Source organism: Zonotrichia albicollis, chromosome Z, assembly GCF_047830755.1.
Source record: "Zonotrichia albicollis isolate bZonAlb1 chromosome Z, bZonAlb1.hap1, whole genome shotgun sequence".
Lineage (NCBI taxonomy): Eukaryota > Metazoa > Chordata > Aves > Passeriformes > Passerellidae > Zonotrichia > Zonotrichia albicollis.
In genome coordinates this window covers 79,979,488-79,997,269 of record NC_133860.1, presented here as the reverse complement: position 1 = coordinate 79,997,269, position 17,782 = coordinate 79,979,488, and the positions used below count along the sequence as shown (strand labels likewise).

The following is a 17,782-nucleotide window of genomic DNA, read 5'->3' as shown; positions in this document are numbered from 1 at the left end:
GATACAGCAGACCAGTCATCAATTTTTATGTTCTAGCTTATTTATCATACAGGTCTCACTTGTAGCCTTGAATGCCATTCAGGAGCTGAATGTCACACACTGAACTAAGATTTGCTGTGGCAGAGAGCAAAAAATAAATCCAAATTACAAATCGCTTTTCCAACAGAGCAAAGTAGGGGATCCTGTGAATTTATTGGGCATTTAAGATTTTTCTTACTGCCACCTAATCTATGTTGCTGCAGAAACAGGAACCATTTTGAACTTTCTGTCTTGAACAACAGGATTTATTTTTCTAAGCCCCAGAGTTCTCTCAGCCACTTACGCCACCAATATTCAGTTTGCCTGCCAACTTCATGATTTCTTTTGGCAGCTGCTGGTTCCATATTAGCAGTTATGTTTGAGGTGAATTCAAATCACCTGCAGTTCTAAAGTCATGAATGTAAAATAAAGGAAGCTTTTGGTTTTGAAGGAATGTTACTGTTTATGGCCACTTTAGTACCTTCTCAGAATCTATGTTTTTGAGAGCATCAGTGACTGCCAGACAGATTTTTGCCCATACGGAATGAAAGGGGCTTGCTTGCATTCTTTTGTCATTCTGCCACGTGTCTAGAAAATCTGAAGCTAGATCTCCTAGGAAATGCCCAGATTGTCACATGTGATTGCACTAAAACTTAGATTAATATTTTGACAGCCCTTGCAGCAGATGTTCCCATTACTCTCCACTGATGTTGTATGCAAACAGCTTTATGAGAATCCATCACTGTCTGTGATGTGCAGGTTGGCAGTGGCTGATTGCTTTGTGAGCTCAGGGTGATTGTATGCAGAAAAAACAGAACTGGGGCCACAGAAAAATTGTTAGCTTTCACCTACCCATGTGATATATTCCCTTCCATTGTATGGGAATAAAAGGGAAAGGACTTGTTCAGTTCCACAGTCTGGCTAGCCACCTCTCCATCACGGCCACAGAAAGAGCCTCAGCACCAAACCATTCATTGCAGTCATAATGGGCACTTCAAAAGAGCAACTTTCCTGTGCAGCTGAATTGCTGAGCTTTGTATATTAACAGCTGCCATTGAAAATTATTTACCATTGGGAAATAATGGGAAATTATTTACCATTTTCTTTGAAATAAACTGACATAGAATGCTTTGCACAGAAAGCAGCCTGGGAAGGTACTGCAAGAGTTCAGCCAAATGCCAGATTGTGTTGCAGTGGTTTGTCTATGCACCTAAAAGCAATTTCCGAAAGTGGGACTCAAGGTAGTATTTCTCAGAAATCACATCACAGAATCTACTCCACCTGATTGCTTCCTTCATTCACTCCACTTACATTTTCCAAATAATGAAGATTATATTTCCATTGTTTTCTTACCTGCTGAAAACAGGGCGGTTTTCTAAAATTCAGAACAGCAGAGAATTCAGTAAATATGGGCAAAAATGGCACTACAATTTTGAGTATTCAACATCCATGGAGCTAATTTTCATGGAGAGAGCCTTGTTCCTGCCCATGCTTTGGTCAAGCTCAATGTGGCTTTTGTTGTAGAACACATATAGCCACAGGCTTCTGTGATGGTTCTTCCAATATTCCTTACTGAAAGACTCAAATAGCATTGTACTTTGAAGATTATTAAAATACATCTCACAACTTGTCAGATTATAATTACCTTTAAAAATTACATTAGCAAAGCATTTCATATATTATTTTAGTATTTGCAGAATAGGATAAGTCAAAATATAGTTTTGAATAATAGATATGGAAAATTAAGTGTCTCTTAATATATTATTTTCCTGTTTTGCCTGTACAGTGAGGGATTTACACCTGATGCTGTTGGAGCTGCACAATTTTACAGGCACTTAGAGATTTACTAAATACTTAGAGATTTTCTAAATACTAATACTTTGGCTTATGCCTTTAATAATTATTTAATATAATATTTCATTATATGCTGCTATTAAAAAATAAATCTTAACTGTCTTCTTACAGTAATATTAATAGATGATAGATTATTTAATAGAACAGGAATACATTTTAAATAGCACAATGACAGTGGCAGTTAAAGACTGCTAAATATAAATCTGGGCATGTAAATACAAGTAAAGGTGTCACTCTACTAATAAGTAGCTATAGTTTCAGTCCCCGAATCTGACAGTATATGAAAAAAAAGTGTACCTTTAATTAAAAAAGAACTCCCAATGTACAGATTTTAAAAAGTAATGTTTGGATGTTTTATGGATACATTTTTGTTCACATAAAAATAGTGTTCCTATTTGTGTCATGTTTATATTTTGAGTATAATGAAGAGCAGAGAGTGGTGTTTGGAAAAGAAGGTGCCTGCCAGTGAAAAACTCTTAATTTGAAGGAGTCAGTGAAACCTACAGCTTTAACTCTTGGTCAGTTTATTGGAAACTTGCTTTAGTTAATCAATCAATCAATAAACAAACAATCTTCCTTGACCACAGCAAGTAAGATTGTGGTGAGTTTTCTCTTTGCTTTACAGATATTAATGAGTGTAATGAGGATCCCAACATCTGCCTCTTCGGGTCCTGCACCAACACCCCGGGAGGTTTCCAGTGCATCTGTCCCACAGGTTTTGTCCTGTCTGATAATGGGAGGAGGTGCTTTGGTGAGTTCATGGATAAGGAATGCAATAACTCAGTCTAAAAGATAACAGATACTCTGTGGAAACCCCTCCCAGTTTATATCTTTATGAGGATTGCTAACTGATTTTTTAAAAGTATGAAAAATACAGGTCTTACGGTATTTCTCTCAGGGCAGATGGTCATCTGTTGTGGTGTTGTGAGGGTGCCCAGGACGAGGTGAGGGATGAGAATTGACTCCAGGTTCTCAGAAGGCTGATTTGTTATATAATGATATTATATTAAAAGAAAATTATATACTAAAACTACACTAAAGAAAGAGAAAGGAGACATTAGAAGGCCAAAACAAGAATGATAATAAAACCCCGTGACAGAGTCAGATGTCTGACACAGTTGGCTGTGATTGGCCATTAATTAAAAACAATTCACATGCTGGATAAACAGTTCTTCAAATCCCATTCCTCTCAGGGAGAAGCTGAAGCTTCCCAGCTTCCCAGGAGAAGAAATCCTGGTGAAGGAATTTTACAGAAAATATCACAGCGACAGTCATCATCTGATTTGGGAGAGGGTTCTATCTCTGCCTAACTGTATTTTCTTCTCCTAGACACTCGTCAGAGCTTCTGTTTCACCAACTTTGAGAATGGGAAGTGCTCAGTGCCAAAGGCTTTCAACACCACAAAGGCCAAGTGTTGCTGCAGTAAAATGCCAGGAGAAGGCTGGGGTGATCCTTGTGAGCTCTGTCCAAAGGAAGAGGAAGGTGCACATCTAAAGTTTAAAATTTGTTGCTGGGGGAAAAGGAGGAGCACATTCGTGTTGTACTTTTCTTTCATTGGAAAGAGAGATCTTTCTGGCATTTGCTCTCAGTGGCTTTTGCTAGAATGATTTTTCAATTATTCAGCAAAAGGAGTAAAATTAAATGGAAGAAACGACAGATGAAGAAAAATACTTGGTTTTGCCCTGTAAAGACCTGAACTTTGGTCCTTTTTAGATGACTTTAACCATTTGTCATGATTCTGTCTCTCACTTGCTCTGTTTTTCAAAGAAAATGTATCTCTTCAGTTGCTTTTCAGGACCTGTGCCCATATGGTCATGGAACTATTCCTGGAATTGATGATACACGTGAAGGTAGCTATTCTTCTAAATATAAAAAGTAATATTAATACCTAAAGCTACACTTGGATATTGTAGCATGTGACACTTTGCTCTTCACAGCTCCTGGTGACAAGGGGCTGACCTGTAAAATATGTTAAAAGAACGTTTCTGGAAATGCATGCCTTGAGACAAACATAACAGGGTGCTGAGGTTTTTTTAAATGCTTTTTTTGAGACTTGATATGCATCAGCTGAGTGGCTGTTAATATCTTTCTGCTTTTTAGATGTCAATGAATGCCTTGAAAGCCCAGGGATTTGCTCCAATGGTCACTGCATCAATACTGATGGATCGTTCCGCTGCGAGTGCCCCATGGGGTACAACTTGGATTTCACAGGAGTGCATTGCACAGGTAGGTGCAGTTACAGGAATTGGAGCTCTTGCATTTAAAGCACAACTTGTCCCCGTTGTCTTCACTCTGCGTTTGTTCATTATGAGCAGATACAGATGAATGTTCCATTGGCAACCCCTGTGGAAACGGAACATGCTCCAACGTGGTTGGCAGCTTTGAGTGCAGCTGTCACGAAGGGTTTGAGCCAGGCCCAATGATGAATTGTGAAGGTAACCTGTCCTCTTTTTTTTTTTTCCTTTGGCTTTTGTCCAGCTTTTGTCAGCATTCAAATTACTTCATTAGCCATGTTTTTCATGCTGTAGTAACTCAGAGGAAAAAAAAGTTTCTGTGCTTCGAAATATGTGATTGGAAAAGAAATCTGAATTGCTTTAAGCAGAACTTTGAGTTTATCACAGGACTTCCCACGCTCAATGGGAATGCCCCATGTGGGGCATTCTCAAAAATGTTATATTTTATGAATCATAATTAATTTGCTTTCTGAAGCTGACATTTCTCACCACACAAAAGTACATTAAATATGAGCATATAATAAAAATCTGAAATAGGCCTGCCCTAACTTGCCATACTAAGTGCAGGTAGTTCTATGTATATACTATGCCATTATTCTTAAGCAGAGCATTGTTGAGTTTTCTCTAGTTACTCAAAAGCTAATGGTATGAAATACCTTTCAGATAATTTTAGCTGACAAGAGAAACATAGGTGTAATAAAACCTTCTTAGTGATTATTTTGAAACATGGTGGAGAATGCCCGTTGTGTTTCTCTCTGCTCAGATATCAATGAGTGTGCTCAGAACCCCCTGCTGTGTGCTTTTCGTTGTATCAACACTTACGGTTTCTATGAGTGCACCTGCCCAGTGGGATATGAGCTGAGGGAAGACCAAAAGATGTGCAAAGGTAATGACTGATGTATAAACTTCTCCCTACCTTCCCTCACCAGCACATAATCCAAATATTTCTGTGCATCTTGCATTGATCCCCTACAGTGGAATGTAGCCAACAGCCCAGCAGGTGATGATTTGCTCTTTCAGAGCTCACAAAAAAGTAGTATTTAGTGTTTTTGTCAGCAGGTATAACCCTTGATGGGGACTGCAAAGCCAAGAGTGTCACAGTGGTGAATTTCATCTTTAACACGACAAAATGATACAGCTCATGAGGATCAAGATAACTCCATATAATCATAGATTTTGGACTTTTCCTTCAGTGCTTTTACTTAGGGAAGCCTGTACGTCCTTTCCCTTGAAGGAGCCGAAGTGACTGGAAGAAAGTTCAAACACAAAAGTTGTATTTTTTTCCCAGATCTGGATGAGTGTGCTGAAGGTCTCCATGACTGTGAATCAAGAGGCATGATTTGCAAAAATCTAATTGGTACCTTTGTGTGCATTTGTCCTCCTGGGATGACCCAGAGACCTGATGGAGAAGGATGCACAGGTAAAGCTTAGAAGGGGAAGGAGGCATCTAATGGAACATACGAAAGCAAAAAAAATTTTAAATCTTTTATATAGATATATATATACATACATACACACACACACACACATATATATATGCATTTACATATAAATGTATATAATTTTTTTCTGATTTTATGCACATTATTTTTTCTGATTTTTAATATATATATACATATATATATTTTCTGATTTTATATATATAAAATCAGAAAATAAAATTTCATGAAGGACATTTAAGATATCTAATGATGCCAAGCATCTTAAACTTTGTTTCAGTGTGAGTTCTAACTGACTAATAAGAATAAAAACTTCATTACTGTAAAGCTAAATCCAGACGTGTTTTAGTTAGTTGTTACATCTAAAAAATTAATTTGCCAAATAAATGAGACCTCGGTTTATGGGTAGGAGGTAAGATTTTCATAAATAAAAAGCAACATTTCCTTTACTGTTAGTATAAATAATGTGTCACTTCTTTAAACAAGACTCCTAGGGTTCTGAAACCACCTATAAATGCCATAAAGGATGAAAGATATGGAAACTTTTAAACTTTAGAACTAGTTCCAAACAATTCCCCATCCTGGAAGCAAACAAACACTTTTTCTCTGTCATTTACTCAATTAGTTGAGTGGGAGACAGTACCTGTATTTTAGCAAATTGTACTTTCTTCTGGTATATAGAGGAAAAAAACAGGGCCATTGCAAAATTCTCTGGGCAAAAAAAAATTAAATACCCATCTTAGTGAATGTTTTTAATAGAAGTATTTTATAAAAATGTTCTTTCTGCAAGAGAATGACTATTCTCTTTTAGAGAGCTTTATGATTTTATTTTACAGAAAATAGTCTTTATTTACATTTCTTTTGGCATATAATTCTGCCTTTAAAGAACCTAAGATTTTCCTGAGATTTATTGTAAGCATCTAAAAAATTTGTGTAATTGCTTACAGTATGTGTGCCATTAGCTATGGAAGAAAATACATGACAACTATAAACTTTCAGGAAAATATCATGTGGACTGAATAATGACTTATTGTGGGAGAGATCAAATATATTCAGAGACTGGATAATTATAGAGTGAAGATTTGTCACTCAAATCATGCATGTGTTCCAATTTTATTTAAATTTTCCTTACCAGCTAAATATTTAAATTTTACTTACCAGCTAAATTTTACTTACCAGCTAAATGCAACTTGCTCTGCTGTGTTTTCTGCTTGTTACAATTAAAGCTTTTGTCCTGTGATGAAGTACAGGAGGAATGGAATAGGAAAATGCTCCTTTGAAAGCCATTTCCAGGCTTAATCAGTTGATTTTTCCACTTCTGGAAAATATTTTTCAAATGCTACATGGAATAGTTAATGTATTCTAGAAATTCTGATTTATTTTCTTGTAATGAATTGCTGTGGTTGTTGTCTATGTAATTATATTTTATTTTTGTTCTTACTGTTTTCTGTTACTATTATAATTTTATTGATGTTATTATATTTTTTAATGAAATTTTAAATTATAAAGATGAAAACGAGTGCCGCTCCAAGCCAGGTGTCTGTGAAAATGGGCGTTGTGTGAATATTGTTGGCAGCTACAGATGTGAATGCAACGAAGGATTCCTGTCCAGCCCCTCAGGCATTGAGTGCCTAGGTAAATGTCTCTCTTGTACGCATTTCATCTCACATTACAGTGTAAATGTAGGGAGAAAATTACGCTTCTGAAAACCTATCAGCTCTCATATCTTCAGAAATTAAATAATTACACTTCTTAGTTAAGTAATGATACAATGTAAGATAATATTATTAAATATTATTAGGTAATTTTAGGAATTAATAGCTTGTAGCAATCAGGCTGCACATAGAAGTGCCTTAATTCCGTAGGACATAAATGTAGGCAAAATACAGGTATTTTTAAAGAGGAGAATTTAGTCACCTTTAGATAATTCAGAAATGGATGCAGAGTAAAGTTGAGCGTTTGCTTATTCAGAATGTGATTCTAAGCACCATGTGGCAGCTAGGCATCTGAATTTCTACACATTTAATTCAGACATAAGATACTGTGATTTTACCAGAAAATTGCAGGAATTTTTTTTTTTTTGAGGCAGGTCTGCAAGATAAATGCTCCTGAAGGGTTTTTGTTCATCAACCTGTATTTTGTTTTTAATACATCCATATTTATCATTTGCACCACAAAATTCATCATTCCCTTTTTTTGGAGTCAAGCAGAACTGCAAAAATTTACTTTTTCTTGACCAGTGTTCAGGGTGTGTTTATTTATTTATGTATTCTTGCATGAAAAAAACTATAATTATCTTATGCCATTGCTGTAAAACCAGCTCCCTCTAAATTGTCATGAGCAGTGTGCTGACTTCATGGCTAAACAATAACATTGAAGTGCAGAGTATTTCCTGAGGATTAGAACCAGATGGGAAGAGAAAACTGCAGTCTGTTAACCCCAGCCAGTCATTAATGCCAAGGAAATGCCCTGTTTGGAGGTCATTATTACATTATATATTTAATATGTAATTTTCCTTTTATTTTCTGCCTTGGGAAGATTTGCTTTTTGCTGCTTTTCCTTTTGGGTTTCCTGGGTTAGAAATTAAAATGAAAAATGGATCTGGCAGAAACACAGAATTTCTTCTGAATTATAGCACAAGCATTAAGTCACAGATTACATTTTTCTAAATACATTGTGGAAACCTTTACATTCCACTCACCTTAAAATTCATTCCCCATCTCAAACTGGGGACAAAGTGTTTATGTGTTCTTCGGGTCATAATGTCCCTAAAGACCTGCACAGTGTCCTGTCTGGGAGAACAGAAATTTGCAGAGTCTTGCAAATTACTACAGCAAATATTGTCTTTCACAGAACTGACACTTTCAGTGAGAACAGCTTTGTTTGATGTAAAAAGTTAAGTTAGCAGGTGGAGAAATTAAGTCTTTCATAAAGCCAAAGTTTGCTATTTGCCTAATTCTTGTAAGACATGTACAGATTCTTTTAATCTGTAAAAGACAAGGTCAGCTGAGTATTGATGCATTTACACATTTTGAAGGATCACTATTGGCTTTGAGAGGAAAAAAAAGAAAATCTTTCATATAAAAAACATAAGGATTCTCAGATCAGTAATTGACGGTGTCTCCATTTTAATCAAGAAAAGAGATATGACATAGAAGATAGAAGAAATTTTATTTTCTATGTATTTCTTTATTTTCTCTGCAAGATTTGGAGTTTCTAGTAGCACTGGAAACAGGGATTTCTTTTCTCCTCAGTTGCCTGTTTGAAGGTAACCTGTAGGAGCCCCATGACTTTAAAACTTTGCTCCCCTTTCATTATTGATAGGCATTAACCGAAAAGGTTAAAAATTAAAATAGACTTAGACAGGACCATACCAACAATGAGGCCATACAATTCTATTTTTTTCCCCAACAAAATTCTAGGAGTACTACTGAAAAAGTAATGAGTTGCATATACACTTTTAAGTTAAAAGGATTTTTTATTTAAACCACAGCAGGGTAATTACAGATGATCAAACATGGTATTTTGGCCAGTTGAACAAACAAACAAAACAAACTTCTAACCTCACTCCATATAAATCACTGAAATGCAAACACAACATAGGCAGCTGAAGTGGAAGCTCAGTTTCACCCTCAGACTTTATCTTATTTTACCAAGAGCACAGCTTTCCTAGACGCAAAACTCTTACCCACCTCATGCAGACACTGAACATTAGGGATGTCTTGGATATATTTGGAATGGCAGCATATTACCACACAACAATTCTGAAATGCCAAATCAAGATGGACCTGATGGTAGCTAATCACCTTGTGCTGCTTGCCTGTGGTGACAGAGAGCCAGAATAATACGGCAGATGCTGAACGGAGCAGATCTTTCTCTCCTTCCCTACTGCAGCCTGTGTCCCTCTCCCTCTCAGATAACCGGCGGGGGTTTTGCTTTGCTGAGGTCCTGCAGACCATGTGCCAGATGGCTTCCAGCAGCCAGAGCCTTGTCACCAGGTCCGAGTGCTGCTGCGACGGCGGCCGCGGCTGGGGGAACCAGTGCCGGCTCTGCCCCCTGCCCGGAACCGCCCAGTACAAGAAACTCTGCCCGCACGGGCCCGGCTACACCACAGATGGAAGAGGTATTTGCAGGGATTTAAAGAGGAGGAAAAGGGGAAAAGCATGTGCTTGCATGCCTAAGGAAAATGCAAGAATTCTCTTTGAAGTTCCGTCAGAGGATTTCCTGTTAAACAGCAGGGTTTGATTTTTCAAATAGTGCCGGGAGAGCAGAAATTAAAAACATATTTGACAGTAGCTGCAAACAGATCAACTGGGTGCAATTTTCAGAATTAGGATCTGGTTGGAAGTACCAATCAGTAACTAAAAGCTAGAAATTATCCCAAAGCTTTTGTATTGCTGAAAACTTGGACACATGGCAAAGGCAGCAACCATCTCATTTAACAATGATCTCATAATGATTTGCAGGTACTATTTCCACACAGAAAGAGGCAAATGTGTATTTTTTAACGTTGGTGATAATTTTTGGCATGGAAGTAGTCGAAAGAAAATTCTCTTGTATGGGGTATTATTTGGAGTTGGCAAAACTGGAATCTCAGTACACAGTGAAACAGCAGGAAGGTGTTGGGACAAAGAACAGAAATGAGATTTGAAACATGTTTGGCTTTGGAGTAAGATCCGTTTTTAAAGAGGGAGAAGGGAGAAAGTTCCTGTCAGAAGCATGATGATGAGGAACTGCAAAAATGAAAAAGAAGAAAAAAGTAGAATTGAAAACTGAGACATGACATATTTAATAATTTCTATACAGATATTGATGAGTGTAAGGTCCTGCCAAACCTGTGCAAGAATGGGCAGTGCATTAACACCATGGGCTCCTTCCGGTGCTTTTGCAAAGCTGGCTATACCACTGACATAACTGGCACATCTTGTAATGGTAAGATTCATTAATTAATCATCAGTTGAAGTAATCATCAGTTTTGATTTTTTTTTAGTTGTTACACAGTGACGTACCAACCTTTGTAAACACTTTTTGCAAACCATTTTTTTGTCTCTTTTATCTTACGTCCTTTATTTCTTTCCCTAATACGCATTTCTGGTTTTGTGTTTTATTTGGGGAAATGGAGGAACAAGCTCTGCTGGCAGAATTCCTGCAGTATAATGATCACTGAAGTTGTTTAAAGCTCTGCAACCACTTGAAGTGGCAAACCAGCTCATTACTTCATTTCTACATTTGTCCCACTTTTTTGTTGGTTTGCAGGTACAAGTATACCATAGTATACCAAAAAGGAAATATTTGTTGCTTAGATGCAAATACCAATGCCACTCTCCCTCTAGTGTATTACTCCTTCAAGACAGTTTGTTGTGGTAGTAGCAGCCCCACATAAATTCCACAGCAACACATTCACAGAGAAGGGAATAGGAACCCTGAACAAATGTAAATGGGAGGCTTTCTTCTTTGAGCATTTTTCTCTGAAAGCTTGTGCTGTGTAGCAAACATCTTTCTGTCAGATAGATGAGGACAAAAGATAACCTAATATTTTCCGCTCGTTAGATCTTGATGAGTGCTCCCAGTCCCCCAGACCATGCAATTTTATCTGCAAGAATTCAGAAGGGAGCTATCAGTGCTCATGCCCCAGGGGCTATGTCCTTCAGGAAGATGCAAAGACATGTAAAGGTAAGAAGGTTATACACAGTTCCTTACAGTACAACTTAACTTAGAAGGAATTGCTTTTGAAGTGCAGTATTTTGATCAGATGTGATTAAATGTGCCTCTTTGTTGACTTTTATAAGACAACAGCATCTCTTACTTTCAGATCTTGATGAATGTCAAACCAAACAACACAATTGTCAGTTTCTCTGTGTCAACACCCTTGGAGGCTTCACATGCAAATGTCCACCTGGTTTTACACAACATCACACAGCTTGTATTGGTAAGAAAAACACCGGTTTTCTTTCATAAGCTTTTCTGTAAGAATAACATTCTCAGCTGTCTCGTGTGCTCTTTATGCAGAGCAATAGTGTCAAGAGGGCAGAAAACAGATTTTGAAAAGGAGCAATTATAGCTAAAGAGAAAATGAGTCTATCCAGTCTGTTTACTGTTTCTGTTTTCTTGGTTAGTAAAGAGTTGTACATATTTAATACATCTTATTATGTTCTAAGTATAACCACATGGAGACAAAAGGGTGAATTATTAAAATCTCATTTAAAATGTAGTTAACCAAAACCAGACTGCATTTTCTTTTTTTAGTTGATACAGATGTCTTCAGATCTTAAGCATATGTATAAATCTTGCCAACTGAAACTGTTTTAGTTCAGCTAACACAAAAGGGCAGCATTTTTCCAATATCAGCAATCACATTCCACACTCATATCACAACTGAACTACCACTAGCAGTTCCAATTTATTAATTACTCATACCTCTGCATGAGTCTCCATCTTGCATTGAAAAATGAAAATATACAAAATAAAATGCTGCACCTTTGTGGATTTTATTTTTATCGTACATGAACATGTCCAACATCATGCCACAAGGTAAACCAATCTTATTGCTCCTCTGTATTTTGAAGATAACAATGAATGTGGTTCTCATCCATCACTGTGTGGATCAAAAGGAATTTGCCAAAACACTCCTGGAAGTTTTACCTGTGAATGTCAAAGGGGATTTTCTCTGGATTCTACTGGATTAAACTGTGAAGGTAAGTAGGAATAGTCAGATTTTTTATGGTGTGGATCCTTACTTCAATTTCTAGTGAACCATTTGATGTTAAAGACAGAGAAAACAGAGCACCAGCCACATTAAAGGTAATTACAAAAAGAAATTGAAAGTATTAGACTGATGGTAGGTATAACCAAAGCATATGCAAGAATGTACTGTCTTGAGTAATTTTTACAGAAATTAGGATAAAAAGGTGACTGTTTAGTTAAACTCTTAATCATTTGCTTTCAGCTTCACACAGGTTTATGCATCTAAAAGTGTAGTAGTTGTGGGGCTTTTTTACATTTATGTCTTCATATGTCTAAAGAGAATCTCTCTACAATTTTCATTTTAGCTAATTCTAATTAGATTAGATTCTAAATTCTGTACTGAATTCTCCTACCACAGAGTTACATACTGAGAAGGCCAATTCATTGCATTCAGAAAGATAATTATTACAGTTAAAATGCAGGTTATATTGATGAGCTTTATCTCTCTCAGTTGGCCCAAGGGGAAGCCTCAGTCAGGAAATCTCTATTTGAGAGCTCCTAACTTCTCAGTGGGCCTCAGGTGTTGAGCAAAGAGGAAAATAAAAGGCAGTACAGGGCCACCTGGCTCCTGAGAATTAAAAATGCAAGGGGCGGCATGAAGAAATTTATGGTCTCTCAAAATACCAACAACTCTGATAGATCATTTAAAACAGGAATTGATATTTGGAGCCTGTTTCTAGAACAGCAGTGCAGAATATATGCAGCTATAAGTTTTACTAAGATTTATCTCCTGTCAGTTTACTTTGTTCTCATGAAGTGCATATGTCCTGGTGTCCTGTAAAACAAAGATTTTTTTTTTTCTACTTGATTTGCATACCTTAAAAATTAGGTTGCTTACAATCTACTTTTTTCCTATGGCAGATACAATGTAAGATGTCTGACTTTTTAGAATTTGGAGGGTGGGATGGTTGTGGCTGATACCTTTTGTCTCAGAGACTTTTTATATGGCTTTTTATTTTCAATTGCAAAGACATCAAAATTTGACATTGAAACACTAAAATATATCTCAGGAAATGGAAAGCTTATCCCTAAATGATTGGTTTAAAACTGAAATTACAAAACCTCTCAAATTCTAAGCATTATGCTAAAGCAGCAACATGGGATTATTGGCAGTAGTGTTTATTCTCCAAAATTGAGTACCCAAAAGGCTCAAGAGTTAAAATCAGATTTTTGATTGAAAGAACTGGACATTAGTCAACTTCCAGGCTTTCCAAAAGAAAAACTTTCATGGTCCCTCTATCTTACCTTAGTGCTCCTCTGTCATAAATCATAGAACCACAAAATGACTGGAATTGGAAAGGACCCCAAAGCCCATCCAGTGCCACCCCCTTCCCACGGCAGGGACCCCTCCCACTGTCCCAGTGTCCAGCCCGGCCTCGGGCAGTGCCAGGGATGCAGGGGCAGCCCCAGCTGCTCTGGGCACCCTGTGCCAGGGCCTGCCCACCCTGCCAGGGAACAATTCCTCATTGCCAAGATCCCGGCCAGCCCTGCCCTCTGGCACCGGGAGCTATTCCCCGGCTGCCGTCCCCGCGGCCCTCGGCAATTGTCCGTGTCCATCTTTGCCGCGGCCCCTCGGGGCCCTGCGAGGCCGCCCTGAGCTCAGCCCAAAGCTTCTGGTGCCCGGGTGAGCGATGGCAGCCGTGGCACCTTTGCTGCCGGCAGAGCTGCTCCATCCCTGTGCCCGTGCTGGAGCCTCCTCTGGCCTGGCTGCAGCAGCTGCAGCTCCTTGCTGGGCTGGCCCAGGGCTGGGGCAGCTCTGCAGGTGGGCTCTGCCTGAGGGGCAGAGGGGCAGAATGGCCCCTGCGCTGCTGCCCCGCTGGGCTGGGCCCGGCACGGGGCTCTGGGCTCTGGGCTCTGGGCTCTGGGCTCTGGGCTCTGGGCCCTGGGCCCGGCACGGGGCTTTGGGTTCCCAGCCCAGCACAGAGCTTTGGGCTCTGGGCTCAGCTCAGCACAGATTTGGCCTCTTGGGCTGCCAGACCACATGGCTGGGTCATAACAAACTTCTGATCCAGGAGTGTGGCAGAGGGAGTAATCCTGTGTCATGTGCTGCTTCCCTCCTGAACACACAGATGTGGATGAATGTGATGGAAACCACAGGTGCCAGCATGGCTGTGAGAACATCCTGGGTGGATACAGATGTGGGTGCCCACAAGGATTTATCCAGCACTACCAGTGGAATCAGTGTGTTGGTAAGGAAACAAACAGCACAGAATTTAAACAGCAAATATGTAATAGTGTTTTATTTCTTTATTTGTTTGTTTATGTATTTACTTATTGGGACAACACCAGGCAAGGGAAAGAATGAGCAGAACTAGGAGTGTTCAACAAAAATCTTTTTATCTGTCTCCCACTCTTTCAATACATGTACTATTCCCAATCTAAATCAATGACAGGTAACAAGAAAACGCACTCAACCTTTTGAACCTCCCTGTGAAAATTAGCTTTCCTAGAAAGGTCTAAATTCTGACCTGTTTCTTCTGTGAAAAATCCCCATTATTAAATGTACATTGAATTCCTAAAAGTATCAATGTAAATACCTCTGCTGAGGCAAAAAAGCATTGAAAAACCATACCTCTCATTAAAAAAATTTTAAAATCCACAAAAAAACATAAAAAACATAAGCAATTTAAGAATGCTGCAGAATATCATCTAAAGCGAACGGTGAGAAAAATAGACCAACAAAACCATTAAGGATTTCCTTCTTCCAAAACAGAGTCTTAAGGGCAGCATTAGTTCTTTGTGCAGAGAATGGGACAAATGAGAAAGCTCAGGAGTTCTGTTTAGATTTAGCTCATTCAATCCCTCATTTGCACTGAGCTGTATCATGTACAAAACAAAATGTGGGATTTTTCTATTAATAGAAACCAATTTACAGAGAAACAATGTCATCCCATGCTGTTCACAAAGACCAATACAAAATATTTACCTTTTCAGATTTTCTGTCATGGTATCATAATCAGAGCATGACTGTGAGCACTGCCATATATTTCATTTACGTTGATTTTACTGTACTGATTCTATACATAAAAATTATTCTACCCATTTTAACATTAACTAGCACACCAGCCAGTTTCTCTGAAATCCCAATGACCATGATCACGCTTGACTTAATACTGCTCTTCAGCAAAGAGGGCAAAGGACTGGGGCCAGAGTGACAGACCCCACAATGAACAGCTCTCACAAAACTCCAGCTTAAGTTTCTGTAAATCATAGTCCTCAAAGGAATCTCCCTCCAAGTGACTGCAGGCAAGAATGGCAAAGCATTCACTGGCGGGCTTGGTGAGGAAAACTGAGCTGAGGAAGACTTTGTGAGGAAAACCTACAGGTTTTAGAGAAATACCTTGGTGAGAGAAATAAAATAACTGTGATACCAGCTACCAAAACAACTTTCCATAACACAACATTCCTTTTTTTTTTTCAAGTCACGCTGACTGGAGATGTCATCTTCACTATATTTTAACACCCACAAGTGAAGATGATACTCCTTTTCTCTTTCAGAAACCAATTGTCCACAGGATGATGAGGCCAGGGATGCAGCAGAGCCCTGGGACTTGCAGATGTTCTGGTTTCTTAGTTGTATCATGCTGACCTGTTGTCTGTCAGACTAGAAAACACCAACATTTTTGTGTTTGCTTGCCAGATGAAAACGAATGCTCCAATCCTCACATGTGTGGCTCTGCTTCTTGCTACAACACCCTGGGGAGTTACAGGTGTGTGTGCCCATCAGGGTTCTCCTATGACCAGTTCTCCCATGCCTGCCACGATGTGAATGAGTGCTCCTCTGCCAAGAACCCCTGCAATTATGGCTGCTCCAACACCGAGGGTGGTTACCTCTGTGGCTGCCCGCCTGGCTATTACAGAGTTGGACAAGGGTGAGTTTCTCCACGCAGCTTTTCACCAAGAACGCATTCAGAAGGTGCAGATGTACAAATTAAGGACAAGCTGCTAAGTCCTTTCTAGTTTCAGGCTAAATATCCAGAAACTAGAAAAAAAATAAAATATCCGTACATGCAACACGACATTAATTTTAAATGTAGCATATAAATAACGTTAAACAAGTTCTGCTTTCTCTCCCAGTATCAGCACATGAACTCCTTCACAGACCTTCTGAGTGGGGATTGATGATGCATAAGGATAGGTACTGTGTGTACTGAGATAATTAAGGGGTTTAAGTATCACTGATCAATCCAGAACATTAAACACAAATTGACATTGTTCTGGTACAGGACAGGCTGGCTTTGTTTGGTTTCTCTGTAGAACTTTTCTCTGTAAATGAAAATTAGATCAGGCTAAAACCCTTCAGCCAGCATTTGCATTTCCCTCTGTAAACCACTCTAGTGTGAGGGAAATTATTGCACAGCCCTCCTGCTGGGGAAAGGGCAAGGAACGGGATGCAGACACTGTGGCACAGATTACCCACACTCCATTAAGCAGGGACAGCTCATAAAACTGCAAGGAGTGACTAAAACACACGTTTTCATTCCACAGACACTGTGTCTCAGGGATGGGATTTAACAAAGGCCAGTACCTGCCACTGGATGGAGATGCTGATGGAGAGAATGCTTTGTCCCCTGAAGTGTGTTATGAGTGCAAAATCAATGGCTACTCCAAAAAAGACAGCAGGAGGAAGAGAAGTGCTAACACTGTATGTACTAGGATAAAAAGCCACTGTAATGTTTCTCGAGGTATTTTCAGAGATATGACGCTAGTAGTAAATAGGGGAAATCTTTTAAACAGATCACCTTCAAAAATCTCTTTTCTCCCCCTGCCTCACCTAGGTCCTGCTGGCAGTAATAATTTGACAATAAGACACACATCAAGAGCTGTGAAAGGATGAAGTTTTTGAAGCTTGCAGAGATTCCTTTGTAGTGTGAGATGTGATCTAGTTCCTCAGAGTACAGGGGAATATTCAGGGGAATAATTCTCCTTTAATTACAGAGACCTGGGGAATTTGACATGTCTACGGCATGTTCTGCTGCCAGGAGGAGGTTGGACACATTTATAGTCTGGGGCAGCTAAACAGATATTGCAAAAGATCATTTTAGTCTTGGTGTCTGTTCACAGTTGCTCATAGAGGTGGGGGATTAGACCTGGCTGATGGAAGTCAAATGTTCACAGAATTGATGAAGTTTTTAGAGAATTACACATTTAATTTTTTTCGTGCTGCATTTTGTGGGCTTATAAAGGTAAGTTACTGGAAATCATATCTAGTTTGTTATTGTTACATCTTGTTATTACAGTTTTTAAATACCAATAACCTTCTCAGTTTCTAGAACTCTCTAGCCAGTAAAAGTGACAACCATAAATTATGCGAAAAAAGAAACATTTTTTAGTCACAACATCATCTATGGGGTTCAAGTATTTAAAGCACTGTATTGCTTGCTCCTGTCCTAAAATTTTACTGATTTTCACTCTGCTTTTTTAGTTGCTTTACATAGTGTTGCAGTATGGAATTTTCAGCAAAGGTGTCAGGGAATTTCCATGCAGTGTTGT

General features: G+C 38.7%; 1 protein-coding gene across 3 annotated transcripts in view; it reads left to right on the top strand.

Moving 5' to 3' along the window:
* The window catches only part of FBN2 (fibrillin 2), a 125,298-nt gene that overhangs the window by 105,563 nt on the left and 1,953 nt on the right, over positions 1 to 17,782 (top strand). For 2 of the 3 annotated variants that reach the window (XM_074532817.1, XM_074532816.1), the window contains exons 49-64: positions 2,498 to 2,623; positions 3,202 to 3,354; positions 3,657 to 3,722; positions 3,973 to 4,098; positions 4,188 to 4,307; positions 4,870 to 4,992; positions 5,395 to 5,526; positions 7,055 to 7,180; positions 9,462 to 9,668; positions 10,352 to 10,477; positions 11,096 to 11,218; positions 11,358 to 11,474; positions 12,112 to 12,240; positions 14,359 to 14,478; positions 15,930 to 16,161; positions 16,778 to 16,934. In XM_074532817.1, the coding sequence (XP_074388918.1) occupies positions 2,498 to 2,623; positions 3,202 to 3,354; positions 3,657 to 3,722; positions 3,973 to 4,098; positions 4,188 to 4,307; positions 4,870 to 4,992; positions 5,395 to 5,526; positions 7,055 to 7,180; positions 9,462 to 9,668; positions 10,352 to 10,477; positions 11,096 to 11,218; positions 11,358 to 11,474; positions 12,112 to 12,240; positions 14,359 to 14,478; positions 15,930 to 16,161; positions 16,778 to 16,934 (2,183 nt within the window). Of the gene's footprint in view, positions 1 to 2,497; positions 2,624 to 3,201; positions 3,355 to 3,656; positions 3,723 to 3,972; positions 4,099 to 4,187; positions 4,308 to 4,869; positions 4,993 to 5,394; positions 5,527 to 7,054; positions 7,181 to 9,461; positions 9,669 to 10,351; positions 10,478 to 11,095; positions 11,219 to 11,357; positions 11,475 to 12,111; positions 12,241 to 14,358; positions 14,479 to 15,929; positions 16,162 to 16,777; positions 17,476 to 17,782 lie in introns of all 3 variants that reach the window. The other variant, XR_012578114.1, reaches the window with a different exon arrangement.